The sequence below is a fragment of the Anneissia japonica genome, unplaced genomic scaffold, assembly GCF_011630105.1.
Source record: "Anneissia japonica isolate Jap-2015-1 unplaced genomic scaffold, ASM1163010v1 scaffold288040_len302811_cov187, whole genome shotgun sequence".
Taxonomy (NCBI): Eukaryota; Metazoa; Echinodermata; class Crinoidea; order Comatulida; family Comatulidae; genus Anneissia; species Anneissia japonica.
The window spans coordinates 133,109-160,588 of record NW_022715091.1 but is presented as its reverse complement, the minus strand read 5'-3'; the positions used below and the strand labels follow the sequence as shown (position 1 = coordinate 160,588).

At 31.6% G+C, this 27,480-nt stretch overlaps 1 protein-coding gene across 1 annotated transcript; it reads left to right on the top strand.

The window, feature by feature from the left end:
• Positions 1–5,722: 5,722 nt before the first annotated feature.
• On the top strand, positions 5,723–26,801 carry LOC117109157. The gene is made up of 6 exons (XM_033251410.1): positions 5,723–5,846; positions 8,953–9,066; positions 14,595–14,888; positions 19,220–19,243; positions 26,633–26,661; positions 26,795–26,801. Exons 1-6 carry the CDS (start codon positions 5,832–5,834, stop codon positions 26,799–26,801), a joined length of 483 nt encoding a protein of 160 aa, XP_033107301.1. The 5' UTR covers positions 5,723–5,831.
• The last annotated feature ends 679 nt before the right edge of the window (positions 26,802–27,480 follow it).

The window sequence follows — 27,480 nt, the reverse complement described above, 5'->3', positions numbered from 1 at the left end:
TTGAACCTGAATCGAGTATCTTATTGCTGCAAATTTTAGGTTGAGATTTGTTTTTAGTAGAACTGTTCACCCATGCTCTGCCAGAAGGTATTTTTTAATAACTTAATCGCCTTTTGATTGCTTCAAGCTGCATCTTCACTTATGATACATATTCAACCCATCACATGCATTTATTTGACAAAGATCAAACTATCAGTGTGTGTTTTTAGCTAGGGGTAAGCAACTAGTGGAGGCGAAATAACTTGCTGTGCCAAGAAATAAAATTGACAACAACCAAAGTCATTTAAACAGACTAAAGAACTTAGAGTACACACAAATTAAAACCAAATTAAAACCAAATCGTTCCTGCTGTGCAGCTGTGCCGAACGACTTCTCCATACTTTTCTACAAACCAAATCTAGCAAGTGTTTGTGTTAAACAAAAATAATTTAATGCTGAAAGTTTGAATACATTAGTGCCAAATTTGGCAAAGTATCATAGTCTATTATAAGCCAAATGATATGCAAAACAATTGTAATTTGAATACAGGATGGATAATGCTTGCTTATGTTTGATTGCCTTAGGGCCTGTTTCTGCTTGCAAGAAAAAATGTTTTTTAAAATAGTTTTTTTAAAAAAACACATTTTTTTTTCTTCTGCCAGTAGAAATGGGCCACTGACAAAAAAATGTTTTTTTTTCAATCGAAAAAAAGAACGGTTCAAAAACATGCAATTCAATCTGTGTGCGAAAGAAAAACAATTTTTTTATGGGGAAAACTGTTTTTTTGAGGAGTGGTTTTTAGCTGCAACCGAATAGCAGTAGCGATTTGATCTCGAGGTGTCAAATGTCGAAGCACGAACCACAATCAACACAACTTGCAGAGATTCGCACGAAGTAATACATACTGTAGAAAATTATAATATTACCAAATTTGTGATAAATTTGTGGGGAGTGGGAAAGGTGGGAGGCAGGCTCAAGGGCAGCAAAAGAGATAACCACGTATACAAGAACATCGTGAAGAAAGTACAAGAAGAATGTGGAGTTAAACCAGGGAGATCGTTAAACTGACATCAGTGCAAGTCACCAATAAATTGAAGCAGTTGCGATGGGCCTACACATTGGCTAGGACCATAATAGTAGGTCTGGTAGCGACAGAATAACTTGTCCATATTATGACATGTTAGATAATATTCTGGGGGATCGTGACATGTATGATCCTCCCTACGTGATGGAAGGCAGCATTCCTATCACTGTTGCCAATGTTTCGTATAGCCTTGTTGCCATTGTAATGTTGTAAATAACCTAGCACTGCAGCAGGGAGAATACTACAAACTACTGTACCTACCAGCACACCCGCCGATTGTCGTGGCGAAGTAACAAGCTACTGTTTGGGTTGGGGCAGTCCAATGGGAATTTTTGTTTGCTTTTTAAAATTTATTTAAAGAACCACACACATCAATTTAATCTTCAAATGGAAATTAAGTACAACAGATTATATGTGAATTGGATAAAATGACGTCATCGCAACAATGACCACACATTTAGAAAAACGTTTTCTTGTAGTCGCAATATTGGTTACAACCTAGTTTTTGTTTATGAACAGTTTTCCGAACCGTTTTTATTTGGCGTTCTTCAGCAGAAACAGGCCCTTACTGTAGCTATAAAATTTATTTTTAAAACAAATTACAGATTATAAACCAGAAGATGAGGAGAAAGTCGGAAGGTTAAGTACACTATAACTCTTTCAACTTGAGGAGCTTGTGGTTTGTTTTTTTTAACTTTAAAAAAAATAAATTTAAAAGCATAAAATAAATGACACTGACATAGAACATTTATACCTATACCAGAATTAACAATATAAAAATGTATTATTTACAGTAGTAAAGCAATAAATCATTAAACATTCTAACTACTGCATAATTTTTCTGATAAGCTTTTGAATGTATGAAAATTTGAAACGAGAGTTTTATGGCCTTGGTGGAAAGCTTACAACATTTTAATCCCTTGTAAGGGACTATATTTGATTTTTTTTTTTGGTTTATAATCTTTATTGATGAGACGCTTATTCATTATTTGTCGGTTTTCACAGAATCGATTTTTTACTTATAGAAAAACTTACTGAACAGAACAGTGAATTATTATGTTGTGGCAAGACTTTTTTACATATACAGCACCTAGTTTAGTGAAGTTTAGTTTTTAAAAATCTTCAGAGAAGAGGTAGTAAAAAAATAAATTTTACTAATTTATTTTTGAAAAATGGCCTACCAAACTCATCTATATGGAGGAGAAAAGAAATGTGGCGATATAATAGTCAGAAAAATGCTTTATATTTTTTAAGTTTTGAAGAGAAATAGGATGGCAGCTGATGGAATAAATAAAAATAAGAAATTATATTATTTCCTATTTTTCACAGCAGTAGGTATGTTAACAGGCCAAAAATAAAAAGTATATTTTAATCTAACTAATTGTTTTCGGTGAGTGGCAGGTTAACGAAGGAAGGTATAAAACATGTCTTGTTTGTACTGTAATTTGTCAAACTTGAAGATAAAGATGTTTGAAGTGTCCCTTTGAACTGACCTCATGATCAATTTTTGGAGCTATTTATCGTTCTTCAGCCTTTTGGAAATATTAACTATTTAAGCTCTTCTGTTTTTATTAGTCTGTCTTGATGAGTCTTACAGTATATTCCTTTTAATCTGCACACAATGTTCTTTAAACAGTAAAATTCTAGATTTTATATTGGTGAGTGAGATGTTATCTTGATTATTTTTTTACTTTGATATTACCTTTTATATTCCCAGTCTGCTTTACCCATGTTTATCATAATTTACTATTCCCTATTAAAATTGAAACATCCTCAGCTCTTCAGTTTGGTTTGTCGAGTATATATAGGCTCATTTACGTAATGTCTTCACTAGTTGATTATTTTTGAAACATTTCTATCTATGATGGAGAACTTCTTCAGTATAGTAATGAGGAGGTGCTATAGATAAGACCAGCAACTCTAACTTGTTTGTGCATTAGCCTGAATTGTAATGTGTTGGACCTTGGTTGATTCATTGTCACACAACACAGATATTGATGTACATACTATAGATGGACCTTGCCGACTTCATTGTCAGTTAAACTCATGTTCAACTTCATTTAATCTCACCTTGTACATTATTTCCAGTGGAGTAATACCCTTTCATAAATGAACTTACCCTTTCATAAATGAACTGCAATCTATAGATTTATATCAGTAAATTTGTGTGGGGAAAATATTTACTTGTTTTGTTTCCAGTTGTGGAAAATATGTTGTGAATCATTGAGTGGAAATAATGATATCAGAATAGAGTTCACTCCTGCTTGGAAGTCACACCTTGTCTTTAACTGTTAATCAACACACATCATATAACTATTGCATATTTCCTGGTCTGTGTAATTAATACTTAAGGCATGAAATTGATTTACAATACTTTTCATAGGCAATCAGTGTGTTGTGTACTTATGTAAAGTTTTTTTCTACAGTGGCTCTTTCACTGAAGGCGGTTGAGGCAGTTTAGTTAGCATCAAAGCCTTTAGCATGTATAGCCCCCTCAACTTTTTTCAAAGTTCACCATTCAGCAAAGCACAGCCCAGAGATTAGAGATACTGATCCATTGGTCTATTTGGCATCGGCAGTGAAATTTTCATTGCATAAACCTAGACATTTTATCAGCTTGTTAAACATAACATGAAAAAATATTAAAATTTTTTTCCATATCTGTTTAGGAACTAGAATTATCAGCGAACAGCTGTATTATTATTAAATTAGCTAATTCATATATCAAGACTTTTAAAATTAATAAAATGTAGGTCTACAGTGGTAGTACAAATTGCTTTTTACCACTTTTGATGATTTCACCCTGTAAGTGGAGGCAATCTGGGTAATATAACTGCAAATATCAAGCTGGTGAGAATTTGTTGAACAATTAACTCACTTTATTGATAGGTGTACTTTAAGATTTAATGCGTACTTGATAACATGATAAATGTTTTAACATCTTGGTGCTCGTCAGCAATGCGCACATAACCATCAATAAGCATTTTGACAGTCATGGGAGCTGTCTCTTATACACATCTAGATGTGTATAAGAGACTACCCTTTCATAAATGAACTGCAATCTATAGATTTATATCAGTAAATTTGTGTGGGGAAAATATTTACTTGTGTTGTTTCCAGTTGTGGAAAATATGTTGTGAATCATTGAGTGGAAATAATGATATCAGAATAGAGTTCACTCCTGCTTGGAAGTCACACCTTGTCTTTAACTGTTAATCAACACACATCATATAACTATTGCATATTTCCTGGTCTGTGTAATTAATACTTAAGGCATGAAATTGATTTACAATACTTTTCATAGGCAATCAGTGTGTTGTGTACTTATGTAAAGTTTTTTTTTCTACAGTGGCTCTTTCACTCAAGGCTGTTGAGGCAGTTAGTTAACATCAAAGCCTTTAGCATGAATAGCCCCCTCAACTTTTTTTTAAAGTTCACCATTAAGCAAAGCACAGCTCAGAGATTAGAGATACTGATCCATTGGTCTATTTGGCATCGGCAGTGAAATTTTCATTGCACAAACCTAGACATTTTATCAGCTTGTTAAACATAACATGAAAAAATATTAAAATTTTTTTCCATATCTGTTTAGGAACTGGAATTGTCAGCGAACAGCTGTATTATTATTAAATTAGCTAATTCATATATCAAAGACTTTTAAAATTAATAAAATGTAGGTCTACAGTGGTAGTACAAATTGCTTTTTACCACTTTTGATGATTTCACCCTGTAAGTGGAGGCAATCTGGGTAATATATCCTGCTAAAAAATTGCAATAATCTTAGTATATTTTAATACAATTTAATTTACAAATACACAAAGAAAAAAGGAAGAAAAAGCCAAAGAAATGGGGTCTATTTTTACTAAAATATTTTTATGGGCAGACACAAAATGTAGCAAAGACATCCATTATTGCACTCATAAATATTCATTATTTGTATTATTAGATTAATGTGGAAAAAAGTACTAACTGTATTAGTGCACATATTTTTTGAGGCAGGTACTGTATCTTCATTCAAATACTTTTATTATGTATTACTATTAATCAAATACTTTTATTATGTATTACTATTAATTACTATTATAATTCAGTAGTTGTTTTAATATATATTTAGCCCATTGATAAATAATATTTTTTCTAACAGGCACAATATAGTTTCTCGACTTTTATTATTTTAAAAGGTGAAATATGTCTTAATCCAATTCAAACAGATTACACATACTTGTCCAGTTCAGATTATACTTTGTATACCACATGTAAAATGCATATGCAGACAATTTGTGTGGGCATTGGATAACTTGAGATGTCGAAAACATGTTAATTTTTTAACATAACAGGCCCTTAGAAAAAAGCGGTACATACTTTGTCATAGTGTCCTCCTTTCCACTAATGGTCATTGATATTAAAATATTTGCATTAGCGGAATGTGTGGTAAATAAAACATTGTCTACTGCAAATATCAAGCTGGTGAGAATTTGTTGAACAATTAACTCACTTTATTGATAGGTGTACTTTAAGATTTAATGCGTACTTGATAACATGATAAATGTTTTAACATCTTGGTGCTCGTCAGCAATGCGCACATAACCATCAATAAGCATTTTGACAGTCATGGGAGTTATGGGCATGTCAACATTTGCAACCATCTAGAGAATTTCAGGTTCTCTAATGTGTACTCAACTCACGGTTAGTTCATTCTTTGAAGAAGGCGAGTATAGTATGCATAATTAATACGCCGTGTGGTGTGGTTTAATGATGCGTAACACCGATGGAGCTTCGAGAGGTAGGACATACTGTAGATGGTGCTCTTCTCTGGTCATTGACTGCCATTGAGTCTTAATGTTTATTCAAAAATGAACAGTTAAATGTGTTTACCATAGGACTGGTATTATAAGTATTAGCTGTTTGCTTTGTCATATATACTCTGGCAGTTTGTGTAGGTTTTAAGTTGATGTAGGTATTCTATATCTGTAGTAATGTTAAATTACCACATAAATACAAATTTTAGAATGAATTCTTCATTGTAGTAGATTTTCTATGTTGTTACATGGTGGATAGAGCATCATTAGTTCAGTATCATGTTCTTGGTTTATAAATTGTAATATAATTAGTGTTTAAGGTTATTTTATGGTAAATAGGAAGTAGGGAGTGGTCTTTGTTGGGAAGTAGATCATAGAAAAAAGTATGTTTGGTAACTCTTTTGGAAGTTATGAAAAATATAGGTGACTTCAGTCCAAGCTTTTTACTCACCAATTTTAATAAAGGCATTAAGTAATACGATCTTTAAATTGATTGGTAATCAATTTAAGATTGTGTTTGTGTATTAAATATCTGTAAACTGTGGAAATGTATTGTTTTGATCTATGTCTCATCTTAAAGGTTACTACATGATCTTTTTGTTTTTTAATACTGTAATTCAATGTTTTAATTGCATTTTTTTTTTTATTTTCCACAACAGCATCTTAATTTACTTCAGATTATCAATTTTAGTCTGAACTGATTTCGTCAAATTAAAAGCAGTTTTTTTTTTTGCTTGTGTAATCTGACGCAATGCACTGTAGCATCTTTAGCAGGAGTGAAGAAGAATGAAATTAGTTTCTATCAGTTGGTTTTTGGTGTGTTTACAGTATTCAGGTTTAATGATCGGTCTGACTTGCGTTCTACTTTAACCAATTACACACACATCTTACTAGAAATCCTCAGATGAAATCTGAAATATATTTTTATCAGAATTGATAACTTGTCACTGCTTGAAAAGCTGTTTTAACTCAAGACTTGGATTTGTTGATATCCTGTTAAGGTGATAATTCGATCGTGATTTTTACTATTTTCTAAATGTCGGACAGCTTGTCAGTTTGGTGAATCTCAGCTATCATTAAGAGAGGTTTCAAAAATTCTGGGAATTAGAGATACTTTATGTTATTGATATATGATCAAATAAAAAAAAATTTCGGTAAGTTAGATTTTTGTAAAGCTTAGTATGTATTTGAAGTTCCTAAAGATGATCAAATATGTACAGGTGCTGTAAAAAAAAAAATGAGTTTTTGGGTGCCAAACATGAAAAACATTTTATATATATATATAATTAGCTGAAACAAATAACTTCACACTTTCTAATTTTTACAAATGACAAAACATGCAACATCTAAAACACTAAATATATGACATTCATCATAATTTTCCAGTCAGCAACTTAATATACAAAGATAAAAGTCACTAATATTAGTAATAAACAATCTTTAATTTAAACATATGATAAATATATTTAGATTAGTAAATTTTCAAATTATTTGTAGTTAACAGAAGCCACATTTAGTTTCAACTGTAGTGTAACACCATAAGGAATTGTAGAAGGTGTTTGCTATCTAAATTATATTGTTTGCTGTCTAAATAATATGAGATTAACCCTTTGATCCCCACAACACTTCATTGCACTCTATTGCTTTGTCATGTAGTTAAAGTTCATAGTACAGAAAGATTTGATAATGTGAACATTTAGAGTTGGTATCTCCCAGAAGAGCATTGGAAATTAAAATTCACATTTTTTCTTTGAAGTCTGGCACTCAGGTGTGGTTTGGTGTAGTGTAGTGTGAACCTCGGTTTGAAGAACTCTTCAGTTGCTCTTAATAATCTACAAATCATGCTAATTTTTCTCCAGTGGTTTGTTAATGGAACTAATATCCTTCTGATTATCTGTCCAAGTTGACATTCTTCGCTGAGTTATAAACAAGCTCCTCATTAAAAGTCTCAGCTATTTTTGTTTGTTCATTTGGCGTGAAAAAGTGATGCATCGATAAGCGTCACCTCAACATAATGTATTTATGCACATACTCGATACTGAAATATTTGAATCTGGTAACCTGATTTGAAGAGGGAATTTTTAGTTACTGCCAGTATTCATGTTCAATTGTTTGACAAGTTGGGTTTAAGAAGTATACCACAATTTATAAAAAGTGGTATTTTTACAACGCTATAGTCTATCATGACGACAAGTTAAGCCTGTCTGTGTCAATTTGATATTGATTTTATAGTTTCTACTCTTGAGTTGGTGTTTATCGTCATCAGTTTTGGACCATTCTGTGCCAGGCTCGTGATTTGAACGCTCCAGTAGAACAGTGTCGTTGGAGCCTTGAGGTTTTTGAGTTGCATTTGACGAAGGCATGCCAGCTGTTCTCATGAACCTGGGGATTTTGAATCATCCGTGTCTTGATCCATAGTTGGCACTGTTCACAAACTCTAGTTTATTCCGTCGACTCTGATTTTCCTGGGGGCGTATGTTGTACTGTAAGTGAGGGACAATATAATAATAAGTACCTTGTTAAAATATTTTTTGTGAATTCAATGATTGAATTATTTCGAAAGCTTTCTAAAATACCTGATATCCAGTAAAACAAAAATATGATCCTAAATTTCTACTAATTTATGTTTAAATCTTCACACTCCTATGAATTGATAAACAAAATTTATTAATTTTAAAATGATAAATATAATCACATTTATTTTCACTTCTTTGGGATGTTCAGTAAAATTAATATTTTAGTACAATTTTATGCCACATCTAATAGTGTATTAGTAAATTTAAATTTGATATTGCTAAGATTTGGTAAAAATTATTTATTTTCCATTTTTTTTTTCTTTTTAGAGGGCGAGGATGTAGAGGAAAATGTACTATAGTAGAAATAGTATTTTGCTATATGCCTGGTGCCACATTCCTAATAATAAATATTTGTCTATTTGAATAGCTCTGAACCATTTCTATATATAACAATGACTACATTAAGAGTATGGAAAAAGTAGGCTAGTATTAACTTGGCGCGTTATTACCAAGCATAATGTACTTCCTGGTTTTAATGTTTTGGTGCTCTTTATTCCTGTCTACTTACCGGTAGTCAAGCCTGACAGTCAGAAGGGCATCCTCGACTGGCGCCATGAATCCAGTTATCATGAGGCCTCTGCATGCCCGTCGTCCTCGGGCTCAAATGCCTCATCAGTTACGGATAGTGGTAAGTAACCAATCCCCTCCCCTGAAAAATCTGTTTAATATTCATTATCTGTTCAAATCATTTTATCATTTTTTTCCTTTATCATATATTATGTTATTCAGTTTAATTATCTTGCTTTATATATATTTTTTCTTTCATGGGATTATTTCTTATTACATTATTTATGTTATTTATTGTTTACTCCATGCATCTAAAACATATACTCATATGACTGGAGATATTATTCCTGCATCTGGAGTACAGTAGATGCAGAACCTCTGTGTCTATGTATTAATTGTACAGTGTGTCTCTATGTACAGAGTACCCATACCTCAAGCACTATGTCTGATACATTACCCTAGCATCTTGAAGCATCTTGTAGTCACCAGAAATAGGTTTTGTATCATAATATCTGTTGTCTACTTGTGTACTACATGTATTGTTCACATATATCTAGATAGGATTGGTTTTTGTGTCGTATGTTATGATCCTGGTTATGATAAGCTTGTTTCACTAGTGCTAATGGTACTGATGAAGACTGATTTCTGAATGTATTCTCACTTATTATTAATGTGAATCTCGATAATAAATCTTGATTATTTTATTTTTTTAACTGTCATTAATTATATTATGAATCACTCTAATATTGTTATTTCAACATGGTACTGAAATTTAATAATTTTGTATTTTCTTCATTATCTTGTATATTGTTAATATTAAATTCAATATACCTTATCTTTATTCTTTATTAAGGCATCAAAAATAGATGTATGAAATAGCATTAGCATGTAGTTTTGAACATAGCCAAATTAATTTGAATTGTATTATATCAGAAGCATCGTCATTTTCACTGATAATCATCATATCAATATCAATTAATAATCATGATTATCAACTTATTTTATAATCATCAACATTATTATAATCACATGTTCATTAATCATCGTCATTGTCACCATCATCATCAACATCATCATCAATATCATCATTGTTACCATCATCATCATCATCATTATCATCATTATCATTATCATCAACGTTATATCATTTATGAAACCAGAATGGTGTTAAATGAGTGTGAAAAGGTGGTGAGGCATATAGTATGTTATGGGAAGCTAAGGAGACAATCATTCAGGATGTTTTAGTTACCCTGTCATTATTTTTTTAAAGGACCTCTTTGTATAGAACATTTTGCGTAAGTGTCTCTGCCGAATAGTTCTTGTACGTAAATTTGAGGTGTTGATTGATAGACCTGACTTGGCCCTGAACTTATATTTATCTTATCATGTTCGTGACATATAGAAACCCCAGAGTGTGGAAAATGAGCACATTCCTGCCAGTGGTTTCAGACAAGCTATAGGTGAAGTTACGCCACGTTACAATTAATACATAGATCATCAACACCATTACAGTATCTCCTGATGAGTTCCGCTGTGGCCAAAAGCTAGAGATAATAAATATTATTATTATTATTATTATTATTATTATTATTATTATTATTATTATTATTATATACAGTTAGTCATTAAAGTGCCGAGATTTGGTGTTTACACCGAATAAATCCAGAAAAATAGATTCTAAATATACAGTAATTTTGTTTTCAGGGAATAACCTTTCAAAAATGGGTGTATACTTTTGAATCAGACTTTGACAGCCATTCTTGATTGATATCATAATTTGAGTAAAAATTAATCTTAATTATGATTGACAGATAAGGAAGGTCTATAAGCTGAGGTCAATCGTTGACCTCAGCTTCTGGTCCTAAGAAAAAAAAAATGACGGAAGCATTCACTTCCTTACAATTGGTCATGTGATCAGTATGGTGGAAATTGAGCTAGAAGTTTGTGTGTCATAGTTCGGTTGTTAGCCAGTTAGCATCCAGCCAAAAAAAGTCCAGCACTGTGCTTGAAAAATGATGTCGAGATCAGTGGAGTTTAATGATTGGTTTACCAGCTAAACACTCACACACTCAATATGTGATCTTTGTTATGAAATAATGCTGGATTGTAGCTGCTGCGTTTACAGGGACTAGTTAATAAGTTTCTTTTGAATCAACTTTTTATAATCAGCTGGTGAAAACAACTACCTGTTTTCATTGAAGCTGCCAAATGCTGAGCTGTGATTTAAGTTCTTGAACTTGTCTGCTGTCGTGTTTGTATTTGTGCTGCATCAGTGTATGATGTGTGGAACTTTTGAAAAGTTTGTCTTGTTTGTGTGTATCCTTAGCTGGTGAATGGTAGATATTATTCTTTCTCTTCTTTGGTGGATTGTTGGATTCATGAGATCTCATGAGATATGTTTTTCACAAGTGTTCTGAAGGATATGGACTATCTTGGATGCTTCAAAGTATTCACTGAATCGTTGATTGACTTTTTCGTTGGAGAGGTCTGTACTGTAAACTTTAATTAACATCTGTATTTTTAACTTTAATCTTGTTGTGGGGATATTCTTACCTATGATCTTAAAATCTTACAATTTATTTTGAAAATGATAAAGTAATGACATTATGTTCGTTCTCTGTAACATTTTTAGCATAGCTTTATGGTATTTTCAATGCCAGGGTCAGGGTTCAATCCTTACAATATACAGGTACCAGGGCTTTTCTTATGTTGCAGTACACAACTTACTTTCTATTATTTTGTTAAAACCATATAATAAATACAGTATTAAAGAAGTATGGTGATCTACTTTACAAAGTTAATATGTTTAGCAGGGCCTCTTAAATAATAAACAATAATGATATATTGTTAGTCTTATAGTGCATCATGCCAACCAACAATGCCTCCATGCACTTCACATTATGATAATTGTAAACACTATGCAACAAATGCTGCTCTTCCTGGGTAGAATTTTGCTGCAATAGTAAATAATGCATATTGAGTTCACACATACTGTACCAGGGAGCCATACTGTATTAATGGGCGGAGAGAGAAAACCTTGTCCAAAGACATTGAGCAAAATGCACATAGTGGGTTTCAGCCCCAACCTCATTGGTAGATTTTTTAATTGACCCCTGTATATTGGACTTGCCCTGCAACAGGTATTATGCACATTTGCATGCTGTAGGAACATGTCAGTGATCCCAGTTTTGGTATTTTGTCGGGTATATCCTGGACCAAATCATTAGGAAAATTATGGAAACATGTTTGTTTGATTTGGTTCGTAATATGTATTTTGGATGCCACATACTAAAATACAGGATAAGATGCTGTAAAATGTTAAACTATCATACAATAATTAAAATTTAATTTACAGTACTTTAACATGTTGTAAGGGGTCGTTCACAAATATCAATATGTTCGCAAGTGTTCCATCAGTACTCTTGTTTGGTACCACCTCCATCCCCTCTGAAAATGTACATAAAAATTGTCTGCAAAACCATTCCATTAAATTTGTAAAGTCAACTAAAGTACGGTACTTGGTTACATAAAAGTGTATCATATATCTACGATTGCATTATAGGTAATCAAAATATTATTTTAAATATTAAATTATTTTGAATCAACATTTTCATATACATGTAAAGGTTTACAAATTTGTCTATCCCCTCCCCCTCTAAACGTGAACGACCCCTAAATTGTCTTGTTAATAATTTATTTATAAGTAAGACCTAGTATTTGAAAGCCAAGCTAAACCACCATATATACTGTACTCTTATCCATATTTTATCAACTTTCACAGAAATTATTCTAAATTTCTTCTAAACTTTATAATTACAATAATCACCTGTTGTAATTTCCATGCCAGTACTATTACACCTGGTGTTATACTCTAGTCAGAGAGCTGTGCACTATTCATCAAAGAAATTTCATTTACCTGGTGACCTAATTCAGATTTTGACTTCCCCTCTTTTCCTCTTTCCTTTTTCACCTGTGTTATTTTTTTTTTGCAGAGGTCATCACTTTCTCTTTAATGAAAAGTCTTTAAATTATCATGTATTTAATAATACTATAATTACTTTAAAACTATCTGTATTTATACAAATGAATTTAACATGACTTTTTAAAAATATATATTTTAGTTTGTATCATGTTATATAAATGCATGGTTTATTTTTGTTTTACATTTTCTTATTTTGGAATTCTGGTTTTTTTTTTAAATTTTTTATAAACAGATGATTTTACAGGTACACTGATTTTTCTTTCTGGTTGAGCTTTGGAAATTCCATTTGGAGGTTTTATTTACCGGTAGTCATAAATACGCATTTTAACTGTGAGGTTTCTTTACAAGTGTTTGTATTACTTATAGTACCGGTAGTATAAACTCTCATGTTTCCTTTGTGATCTTGTAACCAGTTTGTGCGCTGTACTCCGTACAGTAAAGAATTGATGATATCTTGGTATACATTAAGATTTTAATACCCTCTTAAATCAGGTAACTATAAGAATGGAATGGAAAATTCAGTGAGGAAATAAAAGAACGACACATATGCATTGTGCACATGACGTTCATCCTGTGATTATGGTGTATGGATTGTTTTTCAACTTTTATCTTGAGTGTGACGTCCACAATTAACAGTTTCCTGTTGCCAAAAATCTAATATGTTAAATTATGATAAGTCTCTGGCCTTGTCAGTGTCAACAATGGAACGCAGCGCCGGCTTTTAAGCTAGTTTTTTTTTCCCTTGAAACATACTCTCTTAAGTTATCTGGAGAAAGTCATAAAGGAAGAAATAAATTTAAGGTTTTAAATTTGATATATTGAATCATAAAAAAATAATACTAAATTTGAAAGAGAAATTTAATAAACTGAAAATGTAAGAAAAACCTGACATTATATACCTGTTGTGATAACCATGACTGTGTAGTTTTTATGATTAAAAATGAAGAAAATATGAAGGATTATGTTAGAAGTCTATTTTGGGCAGGATGCACACTTGTCCCAAGTAGACTTTTGTAACATACAGTCCTTAATATGCCAGAATACATAACACAGAATGTTAGGGAATGATAGTAAATTTGTGAACATTTGCACAAAGGAAAACGGTCTATATAACTCAACTACTACATATCCTGAAGTTTTGCGTGTTGTTTCCAAACTCCAAATTCAATTTATTTTCTCGCTGTCTGCTGGTCATAATATCATTAGAACATTTTCTGTTGTATTATTATATGTTGCCAAGAAGTGCAAAAACACTCTCATCTAAACCTAAAATGATTAGTTATTAAATTTGATATAAGTTTAGCTATTCAGTAATTTAATATTGTAATTTATCTGATTTGTCATGTGAAGATGATTTGAAATGTTCAAATTCTGAATGAGATACTTCCTTTAATTATCCTAATTTGCTTCTAACTTTTTTTTTCTAAAACAAAAGTGGCTTTAGAAAGTAGTTAAAAGTTTTTTTGTGATTATAACCTCATTCATGATACCATTCATATTTCAAAATGTATAAATTCTAAAAGAATTTCATCTGGTTCCATAAGTTCTGTAGTAGGACGGAAAATTAACAGTTGCTAGGTAAACAACTAATTGGTTCAACATAACAAATAATTTCCCTACAATGTAGAAATTGTTCATAAACTGGTTTTAATACATTTTTTCCGTAGTCTGACTTTGACGATGAGCTACATGCAGTCGAAGCCCAAACAAAGCACCTTACTTCCGGCCTAGCAAACTCCATTCCCAGGAATCTTCGTCTTGGACGTCCATTATCAGTGGATGAGACAAAATGTGCCCGTCGCGGAAGCCTAGGGATGGGAACCACTCTCGGTCATGGCGTGAACGTAAATGCAAATTTTCAAAACAGTACGACAAATGCCTTGATTTTAGGGGACTCGTCAAACTTGCTGAGGGTACGGCAAATGCTTGGACAGTCAGCGCCATCGCTCGGACCTAGTTTGGTAAGTAATAGATGTCAATACTTAAAGTAAATTTTGCTATCGCAATTATTACCAGTAACTTTCATTACCCCTTTTCCCTCTCTGTGCCTACTACTCTTCCTTATAAGCAGCTAAAATCAGTGCTTAGTTATATTAGATCCTCTAGTTACCCACTTAAACTCTTAGATGGAGAGAGACAAACATAGATGAAGTGCTTTGCCCAAGGACACAAGCGACTTCCACAGTGAGGGTATTGAATCCTCTACCTGATTTGATGTTTTAGAGTTTTAGTCTCAAAAATTACATCAGCTGTTTCTGTTCTTGGCTACAGGCATCTTGTTTGGAGTTTTTGCGTTTAGGTTGTCTTTCCCCTTCTTATTTGGTCACCCCTCTTTTTCTTCTCCACTGATTGTCTTGCAACCTTGTTACATATGGTACAAATTGAACAAGTTATTTTACACTTTTGCAAATTGACATAACTGCAGTCAATTACTAATAGACTTTAAATGGAAGAGTTTGGGGTCAATTTGCAAAAGACAATGCTGATGAGTGATGAATGAAAGAGTGATTATCTTGTCAATTCCAGCTCTTCATAGATCAGGTATTCTTACTATACCTGTAGTACCATGTAAATCCCACCTGGTTACCATTACGGTTAATTATTGTCTTTTCATCAGTTTAAAAATGAACCCTCAAGAAAAGGAAATGAGTTAATTATTGGTACAGAAGTTGTTTTTATTACTGAAATTATTGTTTTGCTGACTGACATTTATATTGAATTACTGTAAACTATAAAGGGGACTCCTTCAACAGCTTAAATAAAGTAATGTTGAACCCGCCAATATTCATCCTTTTTGTTAAGTGATAAACATCCTGAGATCGCCAACCTTAATTCGCCGTGATGAGGTACATGTTTCCTTGCTGACCATTAAACTTTAATGTATGCAATGTGTTATTCATAAAAATATAAGAGTGCTGATTCATGATGTATGTTACCACATTTTTTAAGAGAATACTAGAATGCCCTTTGACCCTAAAATATTGAAGCAATACGAAGAAATCATGAAAAAATTGTTATTCTAAATTTCCATAGTGTTCTACAGTAATAAACATTTATAATTTTGTGACGTAGATGTGAAATTATAATGTAAATTTTTGCTATTATTTTTCAAAAACTTGAACAAGCACGGACAATAAATGTTATCAGAATGAAGCCAGTAGCAGTGGTCAGTGGATGTGGTCAGTGGCTGGTGTACATTTGCTTAAAGCTTTAGAATAGTAGTATAATCTAATTATGCTGAGAAAATTGAAAAAGAAATAAATTTGGCCACATGCCAATGGCATTACACAGTTTGGTCTGCTTGTAAAACATAATGTATGAAAATAGAAACTGATGTGGACTGGCATGAACTCTGAATGGGATTGTAGGATCAAAGAAGATATTTGCATTCTAAAGAAATGAGGTATTTGAAATGTGAGCTTAGCTTAGAAAGTATCAACTACAGTGGCAAAGATTACCAACCTCAAAGAAAAAGAGAAAAAAATGTTAATTTCCGTTCTCATATAATTTATAAATTCATAAAAAATTATGTTAAATGTTTAAAACATTTTTGAGAATGAAAACATTATAATGTCTAAGTTATAGGTATAATCTACAGTATATCTTTTTTAACATTCCTTGAAATGCTTTTACATTATTTTTTTATTAATTTTTACAAGTTGGATTTGTTGGTACAGTGTAGTAATTTTTCAATTATTCTTTTAATTTAGTTTCATTAAAAAAAAAAATGATTATATTATTTGATAGATTTTTATAGAAAGAGTAAGTGTTTTCTGTACTTAATAATACCTTGCCAAAAGTATTTGAAAAGTAGGTGAATCATCACAATAATTAAATACCTTAAAAATTTACATTATTGATTTAAATTAATTTTCATAGTTCTCATAATCACCCACGCAAACACCCACTCAAGCTCTCATCTAAGATCTGTCACCAGAATTTATTATGAATTTCACCTCAAACTCTCTCAAGAAATTTGAAAAAGTTCAGTTTTATTTGGCCAATTTAATGATTCAGCATTGAGAAGGACAGTCAGTGATCTGACAACACACACACACAGCTGAAGGCTGTAATATTGGCGTCAACACTCCGCTGCACATGACAGCGACAGTGTCATCAATGAATTAGGCCTCCTATCTTTAGTACTGTAGGCTAAGGGTTCGGTTGTGGGTTTCACCATGTTTTACCAGTGTGAGTTCCTCCCTTTTCGCAAATTCTGGAAACTTTACTGTAAGGTCGACAGAATTTTAACTGAAGCCTACAATTTGGAGAATGATGAATGCCTAGACTTAATAGAATGTCACATTTGTCTTGTTTTGCCTAATAACAAGTTTGGATAAAATCTTAAAATTTGATTATAATATCATGATTTTTAATGAATATTAATGGTATCAAAGACTTTCGATATTCATAATTTGAATTATTGTACGAATGGCAATTAATAATCCAGATGCAAATTACACTTTGATTTATGCTTAATGGTAAAATGGCTACTGTGCTTTTGTTAGTGTCTGTATGATTTATTTCACAAATCACAGTAGGAGTTGTAAATGTGCTATGAAAGATCTACAAAGATTATAATAAACATCTGAGGAAAATGCACATTCCCACTAAGACTTCAAACCCTCCAGTGGCATATCTAGAAGTCTTAAAATGGGGGTGCTGATTGGAAGGGGGCCTCAATGATCAGTTGAGAAGTGCTAACTTGCAAAATAAGGTGATTTTTAACTACTTGACCATGATTTTGGGGTGGGAGGTGGGGTGGCGGCAAGCGACTAGAGGAACCAGTAACTTTTGGAGGGGCGTGGAATAGAAATCAATGAAAAAATGATGAATAAAACGCCAGTGACAAACAACTGCATTAATAAGTGATTTACGAATGCTACTACAGGTTTTTATTTATTAATTAGTGTTATCAAAATGGGAATTTGTCAAATAAAAATTATTTTATTTACGTCTGTCCATTTAAATATTTGCAAAGAAAGATAAGTGACAAATACAAACCAATCAATCATAATCATTAATTACTATATTTTCACTACATTCAAGTTCATGTTTATAGAGCCTTTAGTTTCTTAAACCTCTATTAGTATTAATCTACATTTTTGAGTTTTGAATATTTTTATGGTCAAAAAATACCAGTAGAATTACTTTACATTACATTAGGTACGGTATGCTAAATGTACTGTATCTTTCTATTGTTTATTAGATATGACATTGCAGACCAGAACTCAGATACCACTTTCTACAAGAAGTGGTTTAAAAGAGCTATTTATTTTGTGTCTGAAAATGGAAGTGAGCAATTGTTTTTAATAATTATTACTCACTGTGTAAGTAAGTCAAGAAGCTGTAACAACAGAATGGCATAATTAACTGTTACCACAAAGCGTCTCGATGTCTGGATTTGGATCAAATATACCATTTACCATACACAATTACCCTTAATGCTTTCCCCCACACCTGTGTTCTGGCAGTGCTTTTTACAAATTTAACAGGTGTGTGTTTCAGTATGTTAAACAGGTGGCATAATTAGTTGCTTTTAACATCTGATTTTTTCATATTAATTTTACTGTTTTAAAATTTAAATGTTTTTTGGTATTTTTTTTAATTGAAGAGTAGTACAGTAAAGTACACTCTAAGTGTTCCTTTTAGAGTTGATGATTGAAAATTTACTTTTATTATAAACAATAATGACCAGCAAAAATTAAATAAGTTTATAATTATGTTGTTTATACTGTACTTTAGCTGACCTTAATTTTAATTATGAAATATCTTATTGGGCTGGTGGTCTTTATATTAAATAATGATTGAACGATGGAATAAAAAATATATATGTATTTAATTAAATCATAACTAACATGTTTCAACTAGAGATTTTCTGCTTGTATAAAGTTCATTTAATGTCACCAAATTTAGAAGAAGAAAATTGTTTGAGTGACTCATACTTGTATTATGTAAACATGTATTTGCTTTTCAATATTCAAATCCTGATGCAATACTTAAAGATGTACAGTAAAGCCTGTATTGTTTGTCATGAGCTAACAAATTGAAAAATTTAAATCCGTATTTGTAATAATTTTATATTTAAGTAAGTTATTAACATACACTTCCATTAGTTGACATTTAAATGATACATTTCTTGTTTTCATTTGCATAGACCCATAAATTGGCTGGTGTTAAATTCAATTTAACAATTTTTTTAGTAAAATGTTTGTAATTCAGCAGAAAACTTCAATAAATAAATTGATCAGTGTACTTAATAATGATTATCTTTTGCTTTTTTACTGTATAGCCCTCAGCTAGCTTCCATTTAATGGTATGTATTGTCGATTTGGATGTTTCATTGATTTCTGAATAATGAATTTTGTTAGCTTCAGTATTTACATGTGTGTTGAGGTTGGTTGCCATGTTGGCTACTGAACCTCATGATAGATTTATTTGTTTCTTTTTCAATGTGAAGTTGTTTGTTGCACTGTGACCAATTTGCACCAAGTTTTACATTTTGTTGATTTTATTATTGTTAAATAATTATAATAATGTTTAATGTGTTTATGGTATTTGTGTAGATTTGTTTTAAGATTAACATCATTGAATGGTTAATACGTTCTCGTACATTTTGTGTTCTGGTTTGGTGGAACATTGTTAAAAATCATTTTTATTTTCAAATTACTTAATTTTTTCATCACGTTTGATCCACTTCGTCTTTGCTTATGTAATGCACCAGTTTCTTTAGTAGTTTGTATTTTATATAAATTTCCTTTATAGTTAAGAAAATGTCTGTTAAACTAATTAATTGCTTACTTAATAATTAATTAGTAATTAAGAATTAGCTTTCAATTGAAGTTGAAAACAGAAAGTATGTTCTTCGCCAATAAACAGGATATGAAATAACTTTCCTACTTTTTGCATTGAACTATTAAATTGATTGCAATTACTGCAGGATTTTCATAGTAAAATCAGCAAAAAATAAGTTGTTTCTGTTTCTAATGAAATTGATAACTTGATGCTCCTTTTAAATAAGACTCAATATTAAATTTAAGGTCTTTCCCAGATTTTCTACATATAGCACAGTATTTTTTAACCATGCCAAATTCTTTAATTTTCATCTTCTGTCTACATAGGCTGTATATTCTACTTTTACTTTTACATCTGTTATTTACTCTCTGTAGGCCTACTGTAAGCCTGTCTAGTCAGGATACTTGCTGTATGTTTTATTTCTCTCTAATGAACACCCCTACAAATAGTGGAACCGTCGATATTACTGAATGAAATATTTACATAATTGGTGGTCAAGAACGTACAGTATAACTGTATTTCATACCAATGGATTGGCCATTAAATTGGTGATTTAAAATGAATAAACTAAACAATCAATCAATTGACAAATTAATCGATTAATTTATGCGAAAGAGAAAAAAAATTTATCACTTGCCATGAGTTACAGTATATTGTACAATATTTCGCAGTATATGCCACCTGCTGAATATTTCAAATAAAAATTGTATATTATTTGGCACCCGCTGCTCTAAAAGCAAACTGGAAATTTCAGAGAAAAATTTATTTATTTGTATTACGTACACCCACCTCATTTAAATCACTTGCTAACATTTTTTACTTCAGATAAACAAAATGTAAATCATTTATCAGATAATCACTGTCACATTCTTGAGAATGTGATGGAATGACAAGCAAGAGCTTCAATTAATCATGCACTCCCATTTTTGTATTCCTCACTAAAATTTTCTTTTATTTCTGCCAAGATTTATTTTTTTACCTCCCCTTCTCTGAACATCTTTCATAAAGTAGAGTTCGCAAAACAAGGTAAAAAAAAAGGTTTTGCCTGATAAAAAGGGCAGACCATGTGTCTGCGTTCTTTTCATTAATTGATGATTCCACAGAGTATCGGGCAGCAAAAAAATTGTGAACGTGAAAACCTTGCTTCTACTTGTACCAAGACAAATTGTCAACAAGATTTGGCCTACATCATACAACCTAGACATAAAGTCTATCTTGCGATTAAACCATAAGAGGAATAGAAATTAAGAAGAACCTATGGTAGTAACAATCAAGATTTATGCCTCATAAAAATAAAATGACAGTGCCTCAGTAAAATATAAATAGTTTTATGGATATGAAAAGGATTTTCAAAAAAGATAATTCAGTAGAATGTACCAACAAAATTGTAGAGTTTATACCAAGCTGTCTACTACAATAACTTCTGTTGTTAGAAGGACAAAACAAAGACCTTCATATCCACTTGATGCTGATGTTAAGTTTTCGTCATTTGTTTATGTTAGATATAATTGTGATTAACGTTTAATGGCATTCACCGTTGTTTCAGTGACCGACAGAAGATAGTAGCGTGGCTTGCTGCTGATGTGTATGCACATCTCGTTGGCCTCACATACGATTAATGTGATGAGGTGATACTGCACATGTTACCTCATCTGTAATGCACTTAAAGTGTCGGTAAGCCACTCTCTGGATTTAAATAGCAGGTTCACGTTATAAACCTTATTTCAATGTGGCTAGAAACTGTAAAACTTAACTGAAGCTACCAGCAGTAATAGATGACCATTCCTAGTGATTAGAACAGGTAGCGCGTTCCATTTTGGCTGCTATGAGCATTACAGTGTGTTCTGTTAATACTTTGTTATGGATTTTACGTCATGTTCGTGTTCCGAGTTGCGTAATGAAATTTGGGTAAGTACATGTACTAGTTATGACATTTTGCGGGATAATTATAATATTAATAATTTGATGTAATTTGGAAGACGCAAGTCATCAGAAAGGATTATTTTATCTATGATAAATAGGATATAATACCATAATTGAAAGTGCTGCAATTTTGATTTAAGGGTCGGTTCAAACCTTATCTTATTCAACTAAAAAATAAGAATTTAGGAAAGAAAAAATACAATTTCGAAAGATATTCTATAGATACATTTAAGTTTTTAAAATATATTTTCTTTGTATTTTATATTTATATTTTATGGTGGTTTCTTAAGAATAAAAAAAATCTTAAATTTATATATAAACAACTTGTCAGTCTGTTTTTATGCACATCACTCATGAATATTCCATCTGACATTGAAATAATCTTTAGTTTAGACATCTTGGTGGCATGTTTATTACCGTTAACAAGATTTGATTGGTCAATTAAGCCATTTCCGACGGCCTATATCTTCTTAGGAAATCTAGCTGTCCACTAGGTCTTGTCTGTGGTCAGGATTTCTTTCAACCTCGTCAATACTGTCAGTTGCTTCTTCAGTATTTCTAACTGTCATGTTTTTTTTATGGATTAATTATTATTGTTATTAAATATTATTTATTATTGATACCACATGCAAGAGTCCAAGACTCAAGCCCTTTGAGATTTCAGTATAAAGGGGGCTATATAAACCTAACTACATTACACTGTTGTTATTGTTAAATTGAAAATATTTTTTAAATTTTTATTACATTTTACTACCAAAATTGATTGATTACCTTTTTAATTTAAAGGTCTGCAAAAGAATGAATATCTGCATTTCAAATTTGATTTGACTACTGTAATAGGATTTTGAATAAAGCTGATTATTATTTTAATACATATTGTTAATTTATGAGGATCTTTTTCATTCTAATTTTTCATTCAAAATTACAAATTTCTAACTTATAGACAAAGTAAGAAGTTCATATATTGATATAAAATTTTTTAAAGTTATTCTAATATTTCAGTACTCTTTTATATTGTATCAAGCTCACTTCCGAGAGTAAAACAGAATAATTAACCTCTTTTAGAAATTCAGAACGTTTGTGCAGCAAAATACAAGATGATGTGTGAAAGGAAGCTCATTAAACTCATAGTAGCTTCTTCCAATTTGTGAGCCCTTGTTTCAGAATACTGTATTGGCAATTATTCAAGGCATTGTATTATAAATACCCAGTAGAAACACACAACCCTTTGAAGACTAAAGTAAATTTACCCAGTTCATTGATATCAAATAGGGGGATTGACAAACAAAAATGCCCTTTAATAAAAGTGAAAACTTACAAAACATAGACGCCGAATTCTATTATGGACTACATCCTATAAATAGCTAAACTTGTTTAATATTTTCTACAACATCCTTAAACAATAAAGTCTTCTTTCATTGTTTAGTACTCATTCATATGGTTTTGAAGTGTTTCCTCTATGACCTTGACTCCTGGCCAAGTTGAGGCTTTTTTTGCCAAGACATAAGTCTATACTTAAGTCCTAGCTTTAAAGTTTAAAAAAAAAAACTATCTAGTTTATATATTTACACAATACAGTAATATACAATTTGGCTCGATTTTGTTAAAATTTGTAAATTATATCCGTACTGAGATGACAAGCAAATGATTTAGTACAAGTACCATTTATTGTGCATATTCTTTAGAATTATAATGTTAATTACTAATTTTGATAATATTGTTTATTATAAACCAAAAGGCTGTTCATTGGACAGTAAATTAAGATTTTGAGAAAAGTAAAAGTTTAGTTAGTTTAGTTGTGTGACACCCTTCAGATAAAATTGCCTACTGTTGAACCTCGCTTTTTATTTATTTATATCCACTCTGGTCTACCATTGAGCACTCCGCTTGTAATAATTTGCGATAGTTTATTTCAGTTGAGATAGTTGCAATGCATGATTCAGTATCACTCATGTATTACTCTTGAGACAGCAAAACTTAAACACTTTATTCACTTTTATCTGCGATTTATGCTAGCTTCATGGGGCGAGTGGAGGAGCGAACGACCATAAGCATATTATTATTACACTCAATACTCAATTATACTCAATACTGTATAGCACTTTATGCTGGTGTTAAATGGTATCTAGACTCTAGAATTACTGACTATATATTATACAGTGTAATATCAAAACTGGTCCTAAGGCTAATGGCTTTATAAGGAGCCGAATCGGCCAAGAGAGACATTTAACACCACCACATAGAACAGCTAATGTTCCCTTTACACACCTAATAAAGCTAGCATAAATCACACAAGTGATATATTTCACCTATATGTATTAGTCATTTAGCATAGTCCATTATGTTTTGGCTCATGATTTGAATTATAGATATTATTACCATGCCTGTGAGTTATGATTTTATAGATCATTATGGCTGATCAGACATAGTGACGAGTTACAATTATTTATTATAAATTTTATTTTGCTCCTAAATTTCATTCATAAATAGAAATAGAAAAATTTTTCTCTGTATTGTACTTCATTGCACAATAACTGTTTTACTTGTGTTTGCACCTTATTTGTCTGCAAATATTCAAAAAACGGTTAAATGTGGATTGGTTAACTTTCCTCCATATTTTTATTACAATTATATCATTATATCATTGCAAAATAACTTGGTGTACTTGCTGTATCTGCACTGTTTATCAGTATTTTGAATGTACTGTAGGTGTTAAATTCTGTGCAAATGGCTACAGAGTATTCCATTCCCTGTCAAACAGATCTGTATGATATTTTAACACTCGTAGACCATGGACACGATTTGCGCGTCTACTTAGTAATACATAATGATCTGATGCTTAGCGATCGGTTACCATAATCATCATGTTTTGGTGATAAAACAATAAAATCGTTATTATTCCCGAGGATGGATTACCGTAGCGTAAATGTCTACGAGTGTCTATTAGCAACCTCTTAATGGTTGGTCAGAGTACTGCATGCGTAGTTTTCTTGGGTAAAAATCTGGAAAAAAATCCAAATTATATGCATATGTATTGAGGTTAGGCGCATAATTTCGGGGTCTCTATGCGTGGAGTGTTTTGCATTGGTTTTATGCATGGCTGGAAAAAAGTGCACAACTGCGCGACCGGCAGTAGGAGGCCACATGTCCTGGATGAATTTTTGAGGTAAAAAATTCCAAAAAATAAACTGTTCAAGGGCTCTATAGTGCACAGATTGCATTTGGTGTTGGTGGCATTTTCTTTGAGGCAACTTTTACAGTATGGTCAGAGGTACAAAAATTTTTTTTCCCAATCCTTTTATGAATGTTTGCAGTTGGTGATTATTGTGGCCTATTTATTTTTTTGTGTATTAATGTAGTTTTATGTAATATATTTGCACTTATTTTAAAATGATCTGCTCATGTTAGTTGAAATGTTTGTATGCTCTCACCATTTATTGAATAAACACATTTAGAAACATTTACAGTACTATGGAATATTTTTTAATGTATTAAATCTTTCAATTTTTTTGAATATTTGTCAATTTTCTTTGAAAATACTGATGGATATGACTACAATTTTTACAACTCTTTGATTGATTGATAGATAAATATATTGATTGATTTATTGATTGGAAATAATCTCAACTTTAACCTTCTGTTTCATGAAGACTGTTTGGTTGGTTCATTATTGGTGTCGTGTACTATTTTAATGAGTTGCATAATTTAAGAATTAACATAACATAACAACAAAACAATGCCCCACAGATGTGTACACCATGATTGCACTTTGGCCAGTATACTTGATAAATATGTAATGACATATATGATAATGATCATGCATTGAGTACAGATTCAGTGTCATTTTACTTCATTTGCAAAATTGATTTATTCATGTTCTGAAACATATCTGCAACAGACCATACCATATTATAATAGCAAAACGATGCTCCCATCACATGAATTTGATAGAAAAAATGATATTTGCAACAATATAAGATATGCAAAGCACACTTGAAACAAAAATAAAAATGCAAATTTAAATGCTCAACTGTTGTGCAAATTGAAGTGTTGCAATCAAGCAAGCTAAATCTGTAAGCAACTATTATACCAGAGCTTATCCCAACTCTTGATAACTAAATTACTAATGTAGTATCGCTTGTAGACCCTACAGTATACCTCGGTCTTAGAAAAATTATGTTTTGATTAAAAGGGGTCACAAGTCTCCCATAAGTCTCTCGACAGTCCTCTATAAATCAGCAAGTTCTCCCACATCACCCATGAGCAAGCAAAATGCCTCAAAATCGAACTCATCTCCCGTTTATAATGTTTGCCTATATTTGCTTAACTAGTATTTGTCTTCCCAAATCTAAATAAATATGAATATTGTGTGCAGCAAAATAGTCCCATTGAAGCCAGATCTTCCTAAAGTGGCTTATCCTTAATTGAGTCCCCTTTGTTTACGTCGGTCGTGAGACCATTGGCCAATGAATCCATCTCTGCTGTCTGTGAGCACTTCCCTAAATAATTGTGATGCCTAAATCATGGATTTTAGCCCTGTGTAGTTACCATTTTACAACCAATAGGCATAGGGATAAGTTATGCTGGCCAGTAAACTCTATAATTAGGCCATATTGACCAACTAGTTATAGTAAAGGAAAAACAACATAGGAAAAAGAACATTTCCAACCATCTGACGCTTATTTCAAATGTCACCAGCAATTTAATTTTTTTTTTCTTGGCCTTATCTAAATGTTCATGTTGATTTACAAATTGTTGAATCAAACCATATCCCTCTTCCTCAATTTTGGATAGGATGCATAGGTTTGCTTTAGCTTACATTAGCATCATTACAGTACTAATTCTATTTCCTCTAATGATTTTAAGTATTGCCGTTCTGTTTGTTTCTGCTAATCCCTAAATTATTAAGAACATTTCTCATTGCAGAAAAGTACATTTACTTATTAGATCTTACCTTCACTTAATATCCAAACCTTTGATTTTTCAGAAAGAATTTGGGGTGACAAGAAGAGGAAGGTGAGTGAGTTTTATAAGAAAGTAAACTTCGTTAAACTGGGTGTGGCGCTAACTTAAGAGTCAGCTGCTTATCTGTTTGAAATAAGAATTTACATTTCCCTATATCAAATTACTCTATGTAATTTGTCAACAGCAAGTAACTGCTGCTGCATAATCAATTCTTTTTAATTTATCAAAGAAACACTTACAGGCATTACTAATGAATATCCTTAATAATTAACAGATTTTTAAATGTATGTTTTACAGTAGTAGTGTCATAACAATTCTGATCCATTAATGTAAAATGAAATACATTAATTGTTGTTATTGCATGGCGGTGATGTTGTAATGAATAACACTCATCACTAAAACAATCACAACAATTTCCACATATACTATTTGTTATTTCCAACATAATCCCCAACATAGTTTGAGCTCCCAAGATATTCAACATTCATCATTATTTTCAAAACATAGTCGACATTACTATAATCCTCAACATATTTAACATCAGTATAGTTCTTAGCATAGATCTCATCACCATAATCCTGAACATAGTGGACATCATCTTAATCCCCAACATAGTTCTAATTCCTATAATCCTAATACTATAATCTCAAACATATATCATAATCCTCAAAATCGTCATAATCTTCAACATAGTTGACATTCTGTAATCTGCAACATGTAGTTGACTTCAACATAGTTAACAAGGTCATAATCTTCAACATATTTGACATCACTATAATCTCCAATATCACCATAATCCTCAAAATTACCATAATCCTCAACATAGTTAACATTATCATAATTTTCAACATATTTGACATCTCTATAATT

Bases quoted from the DNA above. Each gene is read 5' to 3' on its own strand.
- LOC117109157 (XM_033251410.1), top strand. The intron at 9,067-14,594 runs GTAAGTAACCAA...TTTTTTCCGTAG, and splicing joins CTCATCAGTTACGGATAGTG to TCTGACTTTGACGATGAGCT. The intron at 14,889-19,219 runs GTAAGTAATAGA...TTTACTGTATAG, and splicing joins CATCGCTCGGACCTAGTTTG to CCCTCAGCTAGCTTCCATTT.